Source organism: Misgurnus anguillicaudatus, chromosome 22, assembly GCF_027580225.2.
Source record: "Misgurnus anguillicaudatus chromosome 22, ASM2758022v2, whole genome shotgun sequence".
NCBI lineage: Eukaryota > Metazoa > Chordata > Actinopteri > Cypriniformes > Cobitidae > Misgurnus > Misgurnus anguillicaudatus.
This window is the reverse complement of record NC_073358.2, coordinates 13,306,208-13,326,603: the sequence shown is the minus strand read 5'-3', so window position 1 is coordinate 13,326,603 and position 20,396 is coordinate 13,306,208. Positions and strand designations below refer to the sequence as shown.

At 39.5% G+C, this 20,396-nt stretch overlaps 1 protein-coding gene across 3 annotated transcripts in view; it reads left to right on the top strand.

The window, feature by feature from the left end:
- Positions 1-20,396, top strand: part of skic3 (SKI3 subunit of superkiller complex) — a 244,054-nt gene that overhangs the window by 58,773 nt on the left and 164,885 nt on the right. For all 3 annotated transcript variants that reach the window (XR_012365143.1, XM_073860218.1, XM_073860219.1), the window contains exon 11: positions 7,892-8,016. Coding sequence is in view for 2 of the 3 variants with exons in the window: in XM_073860218.1 (XP_073716319.1) it covers positions 7,892-8,016 (125 nt within the window). In the remaining variant the exon portion in view is untranslated. The remainder of the gene's footprint in view (positions 1-7,891; positions 8,017-20,396) is intronic.

Genomic DNA, 20,396 nt, shown 5'->3' with positions numbered 1-20,396 from the left:
ATTCGTAACATTTTTATAACGAGTGTAACGTGTAACGGTGCAGCACATAAAAAGTTTATTGGAGTAAAAGTATTAAACTCATCAAAAATATATACTGAAGTAAAAGTGGAAGTAGGAGAAAAAAATAATGCTTCAGTAGAGTACAGATACGACCTTTTACTTAAGTACAGTAGTGAAGTAGTTCTAGAACATAAGTTGCTGTTAGAAAATAAATAATACCTGCAAAATGATAAAGCTCAAAGTTCACTGCCTTCTTTAAAGGACAAGTTCGGTATTTTACACTTAAAGTGCGTGTTGCAGGTTAACCACCACTGTCAATTAATGGGTACATAAATCACTCAAGATATGTGTATAATTTTTAAAATGTCTCAAAAATGGTCTTAAAGACCACTTTTTTATGTTTTTGGTATTAACGTTTTTTTTAACGCAATTCTGTGATGACGTCACGTTGGGGAGAAGTGGAGAAAGACTCAGCCAGAGCCATAGAGATAGATGAGACATTTATTGCTGTTTAATACTTACGTATATAATTTGGAAATCATATATACATCGTAGGAAATATATAATGTGTTATACTGCAAAGTTACCATGATAATTATTATTTATGATATATGTGGAGATAAATAAAACTTCGCAAATCTGCTGATTTGATCCATTCATGTCCTGACCACCAGGCTAGAGATTTTTAAACATCCTTAATCCACACTTACTAGTCTATCAAATAATATCTCAAATATATTGTTTTGTGAAATAAAAGGATGCTTTGTTATATTGTTTATGCGATTATAACGAATCACACGATCATTTTATGCAGCAGCAGTCAGCAGCTGCAGCATACTCGGATCCGACCGCATACATACTGTAATAAACAGGCGTTCGGCGGCTTTTTACATCACGACAGGCTATGCCATTTGAGGAGGAACCGCTCATTGATCACCGTATTTTTATAAATCCTGTACATGTTTGGACCTGCCGAACAGGTTGAGCACTTGTATACTTTGTTGAGCAGAGAGGCTGCAGTTTGACCAGCGGGCTGCGGGAACCGGCCGCACATCACGCCGCCAGACGGTGTTGCTAATATAACTCGAAATGTATAACTATTATCAGATCGGCCCACCGGGAAAGTCCCCACTCTCCCGATTGCCATTCCGCTACTGGCTGTAAGAAAGTGAGTGCGTTTGGGTTGCTGGTACCCGCGAACAGACGTGACGTGCTTCACTCACCTTCAAGGATTAGAGACATGCTGCCAAAACCGTTTGTGCTGAAGATTGCATAAAGTTACACCCATTTCAGGCAGGATCATGGACCCCCTCAAGCCAGCATGCACGAGTATGTTAATTGTTTGTTTACTTTCTACACGAAGATATGCTAACGTTATGCCATCCATCCATCCATCCATCCATCCATCCCATCCATCCCATCCATCCCATCCATCCATCCAATCCATCCCATCCATCCATCCATCCAATCCATCCATCCCATCCCATCCCATCCATCCCATCCCATCATCCATCCATCCATCCATCCAATCCATCCATCCCATCCCATCCATCCCATCATCCATCCATCCATCCATCCATCCATCCCATCCATCCATCCATCCCATCATCCATCCATCCCATCATCCATCCATCCCATCATCCATCCATCCATCCATCCATCCATCCATCCATCCATCCATCCATCCATCCATCCATCCATCCATCCATCCATCCATCCATCCATCCATCCATCCATCCATCCATCCATCCATCCATCCATCCATCCATCCATCCATCCATCCATCCATCCATCCATCCATCCATCCATCCATCCATCCATCCATCCATCCATCCATCCATCCATCCATCCATCCATCCATCCATCCATCCATCCATCCATCCATCCATCCATCCATCCATCCATCCATCCATCCATCCATCCATCCATCCATCCATCCATCCATCCATCCATCCATCCATCCATCCATCCATCCATCCATCCATCCATCCATCCATCCATCCATCCATCCATCCATCCATCCATCCATCCATCCATCCATCCATCCATCCATCCATCCATCCATCCATCCATCCATCCATCCATCCATCCATCCATCCATCCATCCATCCATCCATCCATCCATCCATCCATCCATCCATCCATCCATCCATCCATCCATCCATCCATCCATCCATCCATCCATCCATCCATCCATCCATCCATCCATCCATCCATCCATCCATCCATCCATCCATCCATCCATCCATCCATCCATCCATCCATCCATCCATCCATCCATCCATCCATCCATCCATCCATCCATCCATCCATCCATCCATCCATCCATCCATCCATCCATCCATCCATCCATCCATCCATCCATCCATCCATCCATCCATCCATCCATCCATCCATCCATCCATCCATCCATCCATCCATCCATCCATCCATCCATCCATCCATCCATCCATCCATCCATCCATCCATCCATCCATCCATCCATCCGGATGGGACTACACTAACCTTTTCCACTGGTGGCACTTGCGCTACCAACTTTTTCAGTTACTGGCGCAAAATATGATTTGGTCGCACATATTTTTTTCAAGTTTTATTAAGGCGCTCTGGTTAATAATGAACAATAATGAAACTGTATTGCATACAGATATGCTTTTTATTTTACTTGCCATCTTTTAAACCACATGCCGCCTTGTTTTCTTAAACGTTGCAGTCAGTGTTTCCCACAGATCTGAAATTTACTTGGTGGTGGTAACCGGTAAAAAGGGCAATCATTACCCACTGACAAATAATGGTCTACTATACATGTGACGAAGAACTAATAATGTGTGACACAACACAATACTTTGATTTATTGAAAATTAATATTAATTTCACATTATATTTCATCAATCTAACCACCCCAAACTTTCTTTGCCATTAACAAAGCTGACACTGTTTGTCAAAGCACCACGAAAACACTTACTGTTTTTGCACTGATATATGAAGCAGTTAGACCCCTTTTATCAAACTCAATATAATACAATACTATGTATAGTATATTAATAGACAGTGCAGGTCTATAGATTATAAATGTGACTGATGTTATGACTGATGTTATAATGGTAATAATTTCTATTAAATAGGCACTTTTACTGCTTCTGCTCTATCTTTCTATTTCTCTCTTGCCGATTTAAAAAGCTTAATCCACTTATTATTTCAATAATATTATTCCACTTATTTTATTTTCAAATCTACTTGCTGTCCCGGTGACAAACTTTACATTGCTTTGCTCGTTTAGTGCAATGGGCTTGACATTAGCACTGCTTTTTTGCTACAATCTGTGCAAACCTAATATGGATATGGTTTTAGAAAATATATGGTTTATTAATAATAAGATTATTAAAAACATGTGAGAAAGAAAACGCAGCGCGTGGTCGTATCAAGAACCATCGCCATAGAAACCGAAGGCACGCTAAACTGCACTCGAGCTTTAGCGCGGTAGCGCTCATGGCCGTTTTCCGATCGACTCGGGTTATAAACTCAATATTAATCAGACTTGGGACCCAAAGTAATTAAACTAGGACCTAACCGGACCCGACAGACCATTTAAAATATAAACCCGGAACCATACGGGTCCCGCGTCCTCAGTGAAGAAACACCTCTGCTCAAGTTCAGAAACATGGAAGACACTGCGCTTGCGTCGCGTCGCACCCAATTCATTGAGAAACAGCTGAGCACGCAAACGCACACTGATGGGGAGAGACACGACGTGCTTTCACGCAAAATGAAGCCAACGTGTTGATGGCTCAGAGCACGTTATAAAACGTATTCTTAAAATCCACATTTATGTTTTAATAAATGCTCATAGTAAATCATAGCATATTGTCTAAAACATTAGGTAGCACATTTGCGACCCATTAAAAATTAGGGTCGCAACGGCAGTTCAAAAGGTCGCATATGCGACCATTTTGGTCGCAGTGTAGCTCCCTGTTTACTCGTCTTTCTATAGTCATTCTCAATGCTCTCAAGGCGGCTTTGGTAAATTCTCTCCCCAGCGTGACGTCATACAGTGCGTTGTGGGGGAAAGGAGAATCATTGCAAACCGCTGTACTTTTTCATACTTTTTCGGGTTTTGTGATACCCAACAACATAAAATACAATGGATAACAGTTTAAATGTTTATTATCAACAAGCAAATTGCACAAATTCGTTGAAAAATTTAATCTGCAAAACGCCCTTTAAAGCCCTGTTTTCAGATTGTTTATGATGTAATAGAACGGTTTTGACTGAAATTTCGACACACGCGGGTGCCCCGAGAATTTTCGGGTGTTTGTCGTTTCACCTCCCACCTCTACAATGTGTGTATAGGTGCACTGGAACAATCGTTCCCAAAATGCATTAAACCCCCGTCCACAAAGACATGAAACTCACCGAGTGGCCAGGGGTGTTGATTGATATGCTCACACAAAAATCGCTGCAAAAGATGCTTTCCAACAGGTGTTTAAGCATACGTTGTAAACTTGTGGACCTATTTTTCCAAACGCCTCACACCCGTACATTCTTCCGTTGAGAGCTTGAATAATAAACACTCCAGCCCAGGTGATGGCGATAATCCGCCTTTGCCAATTGCAAGAATACAAACAAAGTTCCCAGCGCGGAGTTATACCGTACCTCACAGCCGATCTAATACAAGTCAATGGAGTTGGCAAAAACTACGATAAAACCTGTTGGAATGCGTATTTTGCAGGGATTTTTGTGTGACCATATCAGTATACACCCCTGACCACTCGGTGAGTTTCACGTCTTTGTAAACGAAAGTTTAATTCATTTTAGGAAGGATTGTTCCTGTGCACCTATACACCCATTGTAGAGGTGGGAGGTGAAACAACAAACACTAAAATGAGTTGCAGCCTGTTGTCATCCCTGTATTTTGAATGAGTAAATTGTTGTCAAATTTAATCTAATAAAATTGTAACTTTTTATTGATTTGGGAGTTTTGTGTTTGGATGTTTTCTTGGCTGTGGCTTGCCCAAATAAACATTCTTGTCCAGAAAAAAAATGTAACTAGTAATATAACTAGTTACTTTCTCCAGGGAGTAATAAAGTAAAGTAAGGCATCACTATTTTTGAGAGTAATCTGTAATACGTAATATTACTTTTTTGAGTAACTAGCCCCAACACTGCCCGCCAATGACGAGTATTTCCGTCTTTCCGCAATACCGCTATTATCCACTAGGTGGCACCCTTCCGCAACTTTTTAAACCCGGAAGTATTGCCCTATGGCAAGCTGCTGCATGTCCGTGTCTGTTTTAAAGATCGCTCTGAATGGGATCTCTATGAAAAGTCCGTCACAAAAATTGAATTATCTCTGCTTTTTGCTCAAAATGTGGTGTTTTTGCAGAAACCTACCCATATTCAAAAGCTTATTACAAAAGAACTACTGAAGGTAGGATGAAAGTTTTTTTTTGTTTGAAAGCAGAGGGTCTGTTCTTTCATTTGGTATATTGTTTGTTTATATATTTGAAGAAGAACATTTTCTGGAAGACATTAAACTTTTGTGAAAATCATGAAAAATTATGGCTGGCAACTTTTTAAAAAAACGCTGGTGGGGAAAGAGTTAAGGGCCCAAAGATCATGGGCATCCAGTATGGTTTTCTGGCCTTGACCCTTATGCACAGAGATTGTTCCAGATTCTCTGAATCTTTGGATGATATTATGCACTGTAGATGCAGATAACTTCAAACTCTTTGCAATTTGTCTCTATGAAACTTAGAAAACTATTTTTTACTGCAGCATGGGGGGAATTGGTGATTCTCTACCCAGCTTGACTTCTGAGAGACAATGCCACTCTGAGAGGCTCTTTTTATACCCATCATGTTGCCAATTGACCTAATAAGCTGCAAATTGGTCCTTCTGCTGTTCCTTATATGTACATTTAATCTTTCTGGCGTCTTATTGCTACCTGTCCCAACTTTTTGGAATGTGTGTCTCATGAAATCCAAAATGAATCAATATTTGGCATAACATTTCAAAATGTCTCACTTTCAACATTTAATATGTTATCTATATTCTATTGTGAATAAAATATATGTTTATGAGATTTGTAAATATTCCATTCCTTTTTTACTCACAATTTCTACAGTGTCCCAACTTTTTCTGATTTGGGGTTGTATTATTTTGATCACGCCACTTTCAATAAATGAGTCTATAACTAAGAACAAGTAATGTGTGTATCATTACCAATTAGTCTACTGTTTTTCTATTACATACAAGTCATTTCCAATGCAGAAATATTACTGCTACTAAAACAGTGGTTTGTCAGGTTACTGATGTTTTTTTTTCAGGTTACTGATGTTGCACTGCTTTTTTTAACACAACTGTACGTTAGCCAAGCACAAACTTGACTAACTGATAAAACATTAGTTTCTAAACCAAAATCTTGCTTCTTTCCTTATCATTTATTTAAAATATAAGAAAAACATCTATTTATTAATTTAAACACGAGTGTTTTAGAGCTTTAACTTTTGAAACTTTGCAACTTATGCAGAGATAACAGCTTAATGCAGTCGTTTAAATTCAGAAGTAGGTGCAGTAGGTGAAATATCCCTCGCAGGTGCAGCTTCCTAATGGGGGGACTGTAGCAATGAGTCACATGTGCTTGCCACTTTTGATGTAAAATATTCACACACAGTTAACATTCTTTGCCATTTGTTGCATGGAAGCTGATCTCCACCTTTAATTTAATAAGTACTCAACACGATAGAAATATAACCATCCTTTGGAAGTGGAAAAACCCAAAGTTGCTTTCATGGTGCAGAGCACATTATCATAGTTATAAGAACACTGACTATACACTGAATATACATAGGTCTCATTAAAGCAGTTCAGAGTCGATTCTTTTTAGAGACACTTACTTTTTTATCATGCACTTTCAGATTGCAGACGGTGTACATTGATGGGCAACTTCATTACAAACTGGTCCTTACAGTGGTAGCATTTAAAATGCACACCAAAAATACACACTAAGATGTGTTAGAAAAAGTTGTAGTGTCTGTACTAATAGTAGGTTTAAGTATTTGCATTTACGGTGAAAACCTCTATTTCAAAGAATTAAAACTATGCAGATAACTTGTATGCATATATGCATCCCACTAATGGTTAATATGTTTATTGTATTACTTAAAGGCGCTCTAAGCGAATTGACGTGTTTTAGACCATAAAACATTTTTTGTTATATACAGCAAACATCTCCTCACTATCTGCTTGCTGCCTGTCCACTGATCAAACTGTAAAAAAACGCGATCTCTGTAGACAGCTCAGGCTCGACAAACGGCAATATCAACATAGTGGCCAAACCTACAAACAGAAACTATAACAGTGTTCCAGCCAATAAACGACAAGAAGGATTTGGGGGTGGGGGTTGGGCGCGTTCATGAAAGCACGTACGGGAGGGGGAGGTGTTAGCTACGCTCCGTTTGTTTGAAAACAGGTCAAACATCAACAGGAAGTGACGTCGCACATTATTCGCTTAGAGAGCCTTTAAGTATCTGTGACATGAATACATTTGCTTAAAAGACACTTTAAATCTGTTCAGTGACACCTGCTTAACTCTGACTTGAATGTAACTTGGATGTATATCATGATGCTCATGACAACTAAAATTTTTGGGCCAGATATTGATTTCAAATAGAAGTTGTTTTTTAAATAATGTCATAAATGTAAACATTGTGTCGGAAAAGTAAACAAATGGGACAAAAAACTGATATGGTCAAACAATTGGACCTGTGCATTATGGCTTGCAGTGTAAATGCAGCCATATTTAGTGCAGTGAGTTATTACAAGGCAACTATTGAAGAAACCTCACAAGTAGTGTGAAAAGAGCTAAATTTTAAATTGCTTTTTGATTATACAGGGCTAAAGTTGAGTGTTGGGAAATGTGATGATTGGACACGGAACCTACAAAGGTTGAAATTAGAGGCTCTTGTAAGGACTGGAAGAGAGCAGGATGCTGAGGAAGCACTGCAGATACTTGCACAGGTAAAGTTTCACGCTAAACAATCCTTTTACTGTATAGTTTGATAGTGTTATAGTTTAACAACATATTTCATTTTTAAAGGGATAGTTTATCTTAAAATTGAATACCCCATCCAAGATGTGGGTGACTTTGTTACTTGTATGTTGATTAAGTGTAGAACTCCAACCGCTTTGGTCTATCAGTCGTATAATGCATGTGAATAGTAACAAAATCTGAGAGAGTAAAAACATGCACAGAAAAAGTTCATTTTAAAGGCGCAGTGTGTAACTTTTAGAATGATCTCTTGAGAGAAATGCAATATCATATACATAACTATATTATTAGTGGTGTATAAAGACCATACATAATGAACTGTTATGTATTTATTACCATAGAATGAGATGTTTTTATCTACATACACCGAGGGTCCCCTTACATGGAAGTCACCATTTTGTGTCACCATGTTTCTACAGTAGCCTTAAACGGACAAACTGCTCTACAGAGCACGTTTTGTCACTACTGTATTTTGTCTGTATACAACATGTTTGTCCTGTGGCGGCTACCGTAGCTTCTCTCTGTGTTTCTGTGAACTGTGGACTGAGCAGTTGGTTGCAATTCACAATCTCACTGCTAGATGCCACTTAAATCTACACACTGCACCTTTAAGATGAACTATCGCTTAAAAAAAAAAAGTTAAATATAGACCCTTTGCAAACACGTGACCTAGACCACGTGACGACGCCATGCTGGACGGCAAAATCACTGACGCACTAGGTTGATTAGTAATAGACGAGCGGGATTTTTGATTCGTTTTAAACAGTTTAAATATATATTACACTAAAATACATGGCTTCTTATATTAAGGAAGTTGTTGTGCCGTTATCGGTCGAGGTAGGGCATTGGTAGGTCCTCACAAAAAGCACTATTTAGAGAAGTTAGAGATAGCGGGACTGGATACCGACCCTTACCTTCTTCCTCCTTCAATTTTCACGGACCTCATTAAACGCCGAGTCTGCCCGACTTCAGCCCGCATGATTTGTACCACTATGTGGTAAACGGGATATCCCCATACACTGGTGCTGATCTTAAGGCTTTTAAAAGTCTGCAGAGCTGCCAACTTCTGAGTTCAGCTTGGAGTGAGATTTTTTTTGGGGGGTGGGGGTTTGTGGTAATAATTTTTTATATAAGTCCTAACCATTTGCCAATTGATAATAGTGTGGATTTTAGCTATTTCTGTGTTAAATAGTTGGGAAAGACTTCGTTAAAATGGTTCACAATACAAATCGAATCATATTTTAGAAATTAAATTGAAATAAAAGCTTTTACTGAGTTTAAATGCCTGGGATTAGAGTCTTTACTATTATTTTATACACTTCTATTATGCTTTCCTTCTGATAAAAGTGCCAAAAAAGTTCATTTAAAATCTAATGAATAGGCTACTGGTCTCTGTAACTGCAGATAACAGCAGCTTTGATTCAGTTTATCCACTGAGAAAGAGAAGCGTAAAGTGATGATTTGTGATTGGTGATAGAGGGACTGTCACAATCAAATAAACCAAATGAGTAGTTTAATATTAAACTAAAGCAACAGATAATGTGTATGTCAAGACCATATATATTTCGTATATATTATTGTTTATAGATGTCAAATATCAATTGATACTTTTCTCTTTTATTAAAACCTGTCACCGCAAACATCACGCAGGCTTGTACTGCTTGCAAACATGCACACGCGAGTGATGGTTGATTAAAATTGCTGTTTCTGAGGGTATCTGCGTGCGTGGAATCCGGGCAGGTCTCTGCTTTTCATCCAGACCTTGACGCTTTGTGTGTTCGACTGGTGCGGAGCTGACTGATCGGCGTATGACATCAGAGTAACGCGAGAGCAAAGGTAAAGGCGGACCCTTTTGTAACATTTCGCATTGCTCTCGCGGTACTCTGATGTCCTCGCTGCCGAACTTCCTGCGCAGCGCCACATAAAGTGAAATGCTCTTTGACTCTTTGCAGCAAAGCACCAGCAACATGAGAAGGTGGCACGCAAAAGACAGTGAAGGTACGCTAAAATATAAAAGTGTCAGTACTGCGAGCACTGGTTTAGCTACTTACATCGTGAAAATGGATGTGTGGCGTGAGAATGGGGTCAATTGCGTGGGTCTCACGGTGAATGCGTAAGAGTTGGCAGCTATGAAATTTATGGTGTCACTGCAGCATTAAACAATAACATTCATGTAAAAATAATGTATTTATGCCACTTTTCTGTAATGGTAGGTGCATCATAGCAACACGAAATAACCATTTAATGACCATAACGAACACAAACACGTACTTGTTCGGCTTGCCGTCCGTCTACAACATAGCACTTCCGCCGTCCATCATGGCGTCCATATTTCGCGCGAGTAGAGCGTGACGTCACGTGCAAGGGGTCTATAGATAGAGGTCAGATGCGAAATACAGTTAAATACAGTGGTAAGTCAGCATTAATACATTTTAAAAGCATTAATTAATGTAGGCTTTGTGTGAACGTGTCCTTAAGCCATTCCAACGTCTGTCTTGTACCAACAGCTTTAAAAGTGTTTACTGCGCAATATCAATTCGAAGCTTGAGTGTTTACAGTAGTTCTATTGTTTTTTCTCAAATTTATTAGGGCCCGAGCACAGTGGGTGCAAAGCCGTATTGTTTTTGCTCAGTTAAGTATTATTTTCCGAAAAGAATTGCATTTTTGAGGGCCTAAACATGCTTGAAAAATTTGCACAAGCGTCAGAAGTGGCGAAAGTGTACATGTGGTATAGGTTGCAGAATTGGGTATGTAAAAATGGCTTGAGAGCGCCACCTACAAAAATTCAAAAGAACAGCCCCCCGCTCCATTAAACTTTTCGTTGGAGGGTGTGTCCGTGGCGGATTGACAAATGTCGATGGTATCGCCATGAAACAGGAAGATGTTCTAACTCAGGGTTAAAATGTCCAATCTGACCCACGCTTTACACGTTTGATAAGGATATTTGCCTGAACACATTTCAATGCCAATTTTCAGTTACAGTCATAGCGCCACCTATAGGCAGCAGGAAATTACTTGTTTTACGCTATAATTTACTGCTCTTAGAGATTTAATGAAATCATCATCATTTTTAGTCAGAGTGATCTTAAGCCTGTTGTGATGATACATTGTTAAGATTTTGACTTTTGGTTGAAGGGCGTGTCTGTGATGGCATGGCAAAATTTGATGTTTCGCCATGAAACAGGAAGATGTTGTATTTCAGGCATGCATTGTCCAATCTGCCACAGACTTCACACGTTTGATAAGGGTCCCGTCCTGAACACATTATCATGGTAATATTCGGTTGCAGTCAGCGCCACCTAGCGGCAGCAGAAAATACCATGTTTTATGCTGTGCTTTACTGCTCTTAGAGATTTAACACTCTGGGGTCGACTGCGGTGTGGGTGCAAACTCTTTATTTTTCAATCACTCCGCAAAGAGACTTAGATTACTCTGCTGATTTTGGACATACAGATATGATTTATACATCATTTAAAACGTAAAAGTGTCTTGTTTTTTTCTGTCCACTCCCAATAAAAACAGAATGTTGTGCTTTTCGCAAAATTAGGAAAATAAAACATGATGCGCGTTTTGTTCTCTCTCCCTCAGTGAACTCCTTTCAGATACGCGTCAGAAAAATTAACTGTAACGTAACGAATACTTGTCATAGAAACAAAAGATAAATGTCTACATAATGCTTGGAATGTCTGTTTTAAAAAAACAAAATTGTCATTCGTTGTTAACTGTATTAGAAGAGGGAGACGTACCGTCTTTCTCCTGTTACTGGATTATCTGTAATGAGCCACGCCCCGCTCAATTGAAAAGAAGAACAGAGATCATCCATATTCATTAGTCAACCTCACAGTCAATGGACACTCCATCTCTGCATTCAGTGAGGTGTTGAGTTTTAATCCGAGTGCTGGAAACATGACTTCTAAATTGTTTACTCGCGCCTGTAACTAAAAGTTATCTCCAGACAGACGCGAGTGTGTGTGCTTCGTCAGACGTGTAACACAATCTACGTCCAAACGCACACACAAACACAGGATGCCTTATTTTTGACACGCTTTGTGGTATTCTTATAAAAGATGCGATTGCAAACATCACATCTACTTGTTTACTCGTGACTATAACTAAAGTTATCTCCAGACATACGCGAGTGTGTGTGCTTCGTCAGACAGTGTAACGCGATCGATGGGCAAACGCACACACAAACACACAATGCCTAATTTTTGATGCGCTTTGTGGTATTCTTATAAAAGATGTGATTGCAAACATCACATCTACTTGTTTACTCGCGCCTGTAACTAAAGTTATCTCCAGACGCTAATGTTTTCTTTGTGCTTCCATCAGACTAATATTTGGTCAGACTAATCTTGAGGCCGTTTGTTATGATAAATAGCGACAACCTTGACATTTCGTTAAAGGGCGTGTCCGTGGCAGCCTGGCAAAGTAGGGCTTAATGAATAACATTTTTGAGGTTCTAAACAAGCTCAAAAAGTCATAAAACGTTGCACACGTCTCAAATGTGGCAAATATTTACATATGGTATAGGCTTCAGAAACTGGGGTGTAAAATGGCTCTATAGTGCCACCTTCAAAAATTCAAGAGAGCAGCCCCCTCACTATTTTAAACGTACAGATGCGAAATGCGGTATGATCATAAAACACCCCAAGACCTACAAAAAAGTATTTTGGATCCAATTTCTAAACCCCACAGGAAGTCAACAATTTTGAATTTTCTGTGTAATTTGGATGCAAATTTTGTAATTTCCAGGCTTCATACTTTAACAAACTCCGCCTAGTGATTTAATCAGATTATAACCATATTTGGTCTGTGTCATCTAAAGGCCTTTGCTATGCTAAATTGCAGAGATCTTGACTTTTCGTTTGAGGGTATGTCCGTGGCGGCCTGCCAAGTTTCTACATTTTGCCAGGAAATAGGAAGTTGTTCTAACTCAGGTTTAAAATATCCAATCTGTCCCAGGATTCAAGTGTCCAGGGGCCTCATTTATAAAACTGTGCGTAGAATCCTTACTAAAAGTCTACGTACGCATAAAAAATTACGCATGGGTCAGAGTTTGCTTACAGGTGCGCACATTCTGCCATCACGTTTTTCTTTATAGATCACAACCTTTGCGTGGGAAGTGGCGTACACACGTTTTCAGCCTCGTTTTGTGCGTACTCACGCTTTATAAATGAGGCCCCTGGCCTGAACACATCAACATGGCAATATTCAGAGACAGGCATAGCGCCACCTGGTGGCAGTAGGAAATGTCATGTGTTTACACTGTGATTTACTGCTCATAAAATTTTATCAGATCATCATCATATTTGGTCAGACTGATCTTAAGGACTTTGCAATGACAAATTGTGATGATCTTGAATTTTTGTTAAAGACCGTGTCCATGAGGGCCTGTCAAATTTTGATGTTTCACCATGAGCTGTTGTAACTCAGGCATACAATGTCCGACCTATCCCAGACTTCACACGTTTGATAAGGGTCCTGGCCTGAACGCGTCAATATAACAATAATCAGTTACAGTCATAGCGCCACTTGCTGCACACAGGAGATGTGGCACATCAAAATTCCTTTGAATACCCACCTAAATTTACGCACTTAAATTCATGTCCCCCTGGTTCACTGCTTTACTAAGGCAATAGGGTGGCTGTACCCATGCGTGCGAGGGCCCTACCATTGCTGCTTGCATCTTTAATTTTTTTTATTGGGTGCCTTAACATGCTCAAACACTCTTGATATTTGGCACAGACGTCAGAGTGGTGGGCCATCAGGTCCGGGCAAACGCTGAAACACGCGCTTGGCAAAGGGGCTCTGTAGCGCCCCCTGTAATGCAAAAACAAACATTGGTGCACAGATCGGGTAGAAATGTACGCACGTATACGAGAGTTGGAACGTATATAGATATCATTGACCTGATCAACTTTGGCAAAACCTATTAGCTCCACCCAACAGGAAGTCGCTCATTTTGGATTGTTTAAAAAAATGCATGCGTTGAACTTTTAAATACTCCTCCTAGGGAATTTGTGTGATTGACACCAAACGTGGTAAACATGATGCCGAAACACTGGACTTGCTAAATTGTGAATGGATTTTTGATATCTCAAACGGTGCTGCATGGCGAGGCGACACATTTATGGTGAAATCAGAGAAACAGGAAGTGTCTAATATCTAAGGCAAAAAATGTTTTATTGTGATGACACGCAGGGTGTTTGTTCGTCTGAAAATTCCAGTCGCATCAATGTGCCAATTGTGACTCCTAGGCATAGCACCACCAACAGGCGCCAGGAAGTGTGTCAATCACAATGGTGGATTTTTTGACAGTTGCATGTGGTGAACTTTTAAATACTCCTCCTAGGATATTCATGCGATTGAAACCAAAAGTGGTCAACATGATGCTGAGACATTGTAGATGATAAATTGGGAAGGGATTTTTGATATCTCACCTTGCCTTGTTCCCATGGCAAGGTGTCAAACTTAACTTTCATTTTCAGGCATATTTAAGCTCTTGGCGTGCACTTTGGGTGCCTAAACATGCTCGAACACCCCTGAAATTTGGCACAGACATCAGATTTGTCGGTCATTAGGACCGGGCAAAGGTTGAAACACAGACGTTTTATTGTGATGACATGCGGAGTGTGTGTTTGGCCAAGGAATCCAATCGCATCGATGTGTCTATTGTGAATCTCGGACATAGCGTCACCAACAGGCACCAGGAAGTGTGTCAGTAATGTAGGTGGGTATTTTGACAGTCGCATGAGGTAAACTTTTAAATACTCCTCCTATGGCATTTATGTGATTGTGACCAGGCTTAGATAACATAATGCCGAGATATTGGACTTGATAAATTGCGAACAGATTTTTGATATCTCAAAAGCTGTTGCTATGGCATTGTGTCAAGTTAACTTTTTTCATGCATATTTAAGGCACTTGGCGTGCTTAGATTAACTTAAAGTTTGGCACACACATCACAGTTGTGGTCTGTTAAGTGTGGATAAAAAGGCCTGAAAAAGGTGTTTCTCTTAAGTGGCTCACTAGCCTCCCCTTCGTCTAAAATGTGGGGTTACATTTACCTGCAGTCCCCAAACGGGTCAGTAACAACATAAAATAGTCCACCGATATTTAACCACAGATCAGGCAAACATGTACACACATGTACAAGAGTTGGTACATATATAGATCTCATCGACCCAAACAACTTTTGCCCTCAAACATTTTAGCTCCGCCCAACAGGAAGTCAGCCATTTTGGATTGTATCTAAAAAGGCATGCAGTGAACTTTTAAATACTCCTCCTAGGGGAATCATGCGATTGAAACCAAACGTGGTGAACATGATGCCGAGACATTGCACTTGCTAAAGGGATTTTTGATATCTAAAACAGTGCTGCCATGGCGAGGAGACAAATTTAAGGCGAAATCATAGAAACAGAAAGTGTCTAATATCTAAGGCAAAAAATGTTGTGATGACACACAAGGGTATATGTTCGGCTGAAGATTCCGATCGCGTCGATGTGCCTATTGTAAGTCCCGGGTGTAGCGCCACCAACAGGTCAATCACAAAGTTGAATTTTTTTGACAGTTGCATGCAATGAACTTTTAAATACTCCTCCTAGAGGATTCATACAGTTGACACCAAGAGTGGTGAACATGATGATCCCAAGACATTTTAGATGCTAAATTGCGAAGGGATTTTTGATATCTCAAACGCTGTTCCCATGGCAACGCGGCAAAATGTACTTTTATTTTCAGGCATATTAAAGCCTTACAATACCAGGCTGTGAACTTTTAAATACTCCTCCAAAAGGATTCATGCGATTGACACCAAACGTGATCAACATAATGTCAAGACATTGTAGATTCTAAATTGGGTACCAAATGTACATTTATTTTCACTCATATTTAAGGCTCCTGACGTGCACTTTGGGTCCCTTAACATGCTCAAAAACTCTTGAATTTTGGCACAGACGTCAGAGTCGTCGGCCATTAGGACTGGGCCAAGGTTGGAACACGGGCGTGGTAGCGGGACTCTGTAGCACACCCTGTAATGCAAAAAATATATTTGCAACAATATATGCAACAATACAGTTTGTCTACTGTTCAATACAATTTTCGGTTCTTGTCAACGGTGTTCAGTTCGGTACTGATGACTTGGCCTATTAAAGTGTTATAAGGTATAATTAAATAAAAATATATATAAATGATATCCCATTCAAACTAGGGAACACATGAATTCTTACATTTTACAAAAATAAACACATGTAAACATAAATTTGCCATTTTGTACATTTTTTACTTACTATATTACCCTTTACATTGTATATTAAGGCTATACCTTACTGCACTACTATTAAGTCCAACATCATTCTATGCTGTAGAAACCAAAAATGCATTCCTCAATCAAGATTACTTGTGGGATTTACCTTAGCATCATGGGAATTCTCTTCTTGATTTGAACTTTTTCAACAAGACGTGTCTGAGGCAAATAACGCGTGTTTGCGGCAATAACAAAGCCCAATTTGCATTATTCACATTGCCCCACCAACGCATCTTTACATTGATGTTTTATGTAAATTACTCGCGCAAATAATTAATCCACACCACAGATTTAAAAAACAGTAGTGCTGCCTCTTTTTGTTGTCAGACTTATCTGCTCATGAACACCATGTTGTGTGTGCGTGCGGATGAAATCTGACACCAAAATTGCAAGCAGAGTTAAAGCAGCTAGAGCATAGTGACTGAAGATCAACTCGTGGGCTTTTTTATATCCCAGCACGCAGATCATGTGGGCGGGCAGACTGTAACCGAAGTGCAGGGAATATAAAACAGACAGCTTTGGATGGATAAACCGAACAACCGGACAGTTCACAACTTTCGCTATAAAACAGTGCATATGGTGAATTTTTAAATAATCCTCTTCATGCGATTGACACCAAACGTGGTAAACATGATGTCGCGACACTTGTTAAATTGCGAATGGATTTTTAATATATCGAACAGTGCTGCCATGTGTATTTATATATATATGTATGTATTAGGGGTGGAACAATACATGTATTCGTTTCGAACCGAATCGGTACGGGGGTCAGGTTCGGTGCATGAATTTAAACGGAGAATACACGGTATGAAAATAAAAAAACTTGCGTGCAAAATAATTAATGTAATGCGGAACTACTGTTAGATCCGCGGGTTCTTTATGGACAGCTAATCTGTTGCCCCGCTTTAGCTCTGAAGCTCTGATTGGCGACAATGCAGCTGAGCTCCGCCTATGTATGCGCTCTATCAGAGCCCGTCTACATTCTCTGGCACTCTGCTTTTTTTGTCACGTCGACGCCGGTCCAGTCAGTGAATGAGCAGCCGACAGCGAGTATGGCAAGTGGTGTTCCACAAGACGTTCCGCCAGCCTCTTTAAGATCGCAAGTTTGGCAAAGCTTCAGTTTTCCAGTCAGTTACAATAGTACAGGCGAGAGAGTGGTGGAAAAAAAGAGGACTTTGCGTCGGCGTTGTTCAGCAGTTGTTAGGTATGTGAGTGGAAATACATCTAATCAGGGCTCTCAAGTCTCACGCATTCACCTTGACAAACACGCATTTCAGTCAGTTCAAACGCCACACTTTGTATTTCTCACGCTGAGAAGTAGGAGATAAATTGTCCTGCTATATACAACAGGCATACGCAGGGCAGTTCTGTCGAGTTCAGCTGCTTTCAGTTTTTTAAGCGTGCTCAACTTTATGCAGCGCCATCAGCGTCAGAGTACCGCGAGAAATCTTGCGGAGGAGGCTGATTTCAAATCGCTCTCGCGTTACTCTGATGTCATTAACTTGTCGTTTCTTGCAGCGCCTCGTGAAGTCGTACACACCTATTAATTGATCCTACAAGCCTATTTTTTTGTTCTTTAGTACATTTAATATGAAATAAGGCCAAAATGTAATTTTAAAATGTATTTAGGTAACACTTGTAATACATTTGAACCCATATTTGTATGAAAGATGAGTACAAGATTACTTAAAGTGGTATACATTTTTGAAATACGAGATAGTATGTTAAATGCATTTCAGTTCATATTCATGACATCTGAAAATAACACTGATAAGGACACCTATGTTTTTAAGATTAGCTTAAGTACTAAAAAAAATGCCTAAAAAAATGCCTTCTTCATTTTTGTTTTGCTTTTCCCTCCATTGTACCGAAAGTGAATCGAACCGTGGCGCCTGAACCAAGGTACGAACCAAACCGGGACTTCTGTGTACCATTCCACCCCTAATATGTATGTGTATGTATGTATATATATATATATATATATATATATATATATATATATATATATATATATATATATATATATATATATATATATATATATATATATATATATATATATATATATATATATATATATATATATATATATATATATATATATGTATATGTATATGTATGTATGTATGTATATAGATGAGGATCAGATAACATTTTATGGCAAATCACTGTAGAAAACCAGTTCATTCCTAGGGGTTCACATACTTTTTCTTGCCACTGTGTATATATATTAGGGCTGCCAATAGATTAAAATATTTAATCGTGATTAATTGCATGATTTCATGAGTTAACTCGCGATTAATCGCAAATTAATCGCACATTTTTATCTGTTCTAAATTTACCTAAATGTAACACTTCAAGTTTTTTATGCTCTAATCAGCATGGATTTGGATAATATATATGCTATATGCAAATGTATGTCTACAACAGCCTGTTTACGTTTTCAACAGAACCATCAGCCATAGTTTTAGAAATGTTTTTGCCTTTAGAAGACCTTGTTCTTTCTCCATTTCTGTTTGCTGCTGCATCATTTGTGACCTGTGCTGGCAAATTGAGTTGGGGTGGGCAAATTTTCAAAAATGTGTCATCTCAATTCATCCAGCTGTGGGTCAAACAGAAATTGCGTGTTGCGTTAAAGGAATAGTCTACTCATTTTCAATATTAAAATATGTTATTACTAGGGCCGGGACTTTAACGCGTTAATTAAGATTAATTAATTACACAAAAATAACGCGTTAAACATTTTTAACGCATTTTAATCGCACTTATTTTTGCACCGCGGAACATTTCTCATGAGTTTCGGCGGACCGATTATACTGGAGCACCAACTAGCGTTCATGACTTCACAACAAACCACAGTGAACATGAACCAAGAGGCTGATGAGATCGCTTTGGTTGGACCCGTGGATGGGAATTTTTTTATAAAAAACGAACGGATGTAAGCGTCGATAAAAGCATGGTTGTGTGTAAGCTATGCAACAAGGAATTCACATATCACCGCAGCACATCGAGCATCTCAATGCAAAACATACAGCAGCTAGCGTGGACATTAGCCCGACTCCGGGCACAACGACTTATTCGGACGGGATTAGTTTTACATAGGGATGTGGGGTAAAGCAAGTTTTTATCAGAGCTTCTCGGTGATTTTAGTCCAGTCCGAATGCTCCATGTCAGTAATCATTACGGACAATGTCAGTAAAGATTACGGCGTCTTTTACCTTCTGTAAAAAGGTCCGGAGAAATTACCTCAGGTAATACAAATCCAGTGCGAATAGACCAGCTGTAAATATACACGTAAATCGCGTTTAATTTGCGGGTTTCTTTTAAATATAAAAGCGCTTAAAGAAGCATTTACTTGCGTTCTAGACGGAGAAACAAGTCAGTTACAAGTCAGTTTCTGAATAAAACACGACACAAACTTAAAAAAAAAGTCAAATTTACTTCTCAGAGGCATGGAACTGTTTATGAAACTGACGTTCTCCCCAAACTGGAATTAAACACAGTGTTTCGCGTTTTCCTTGTCTGTGTCATGTTGTTTGCACATCTGATATCTGGAAGCAAGGTACATTATGCCATCTACCCCTGTAAAACTAATCCTGTCCGAATAGGGCTCAATAAACAATATTTTGTTGCTTAAGCTTATGTATTCAGTCATTATTCATGGTACACTCTAAGAACGAATGTGTTAAAGGGGACATTCCATGAAAATCAGACTTTTTCCGTGTTTAAGTGCTATAATCAGGTCCCCAGTGCTTCTACCAACCCAGAAAACATGAAAAATAGCAACCCTGTAACTTTGTTTTGGTAAGGCTCTCTCTGCAAGCATGTGAATAAATAGGTCATGCGGATTTCGCTCCCCGCATGACGTAGCTAAGGGATCTCATTATAATGATACCGCCCCTGCAACTGCGCTATCCAATCATGATGCTATCTCGAGTGAGAGTGACCGAGAGAAAGTATGACTGACAGCACGACGCGTTTGTATTCCATCAAACACAAACAGGAGCCTACAATCTTATAACTTGTAGTTTTAATAAT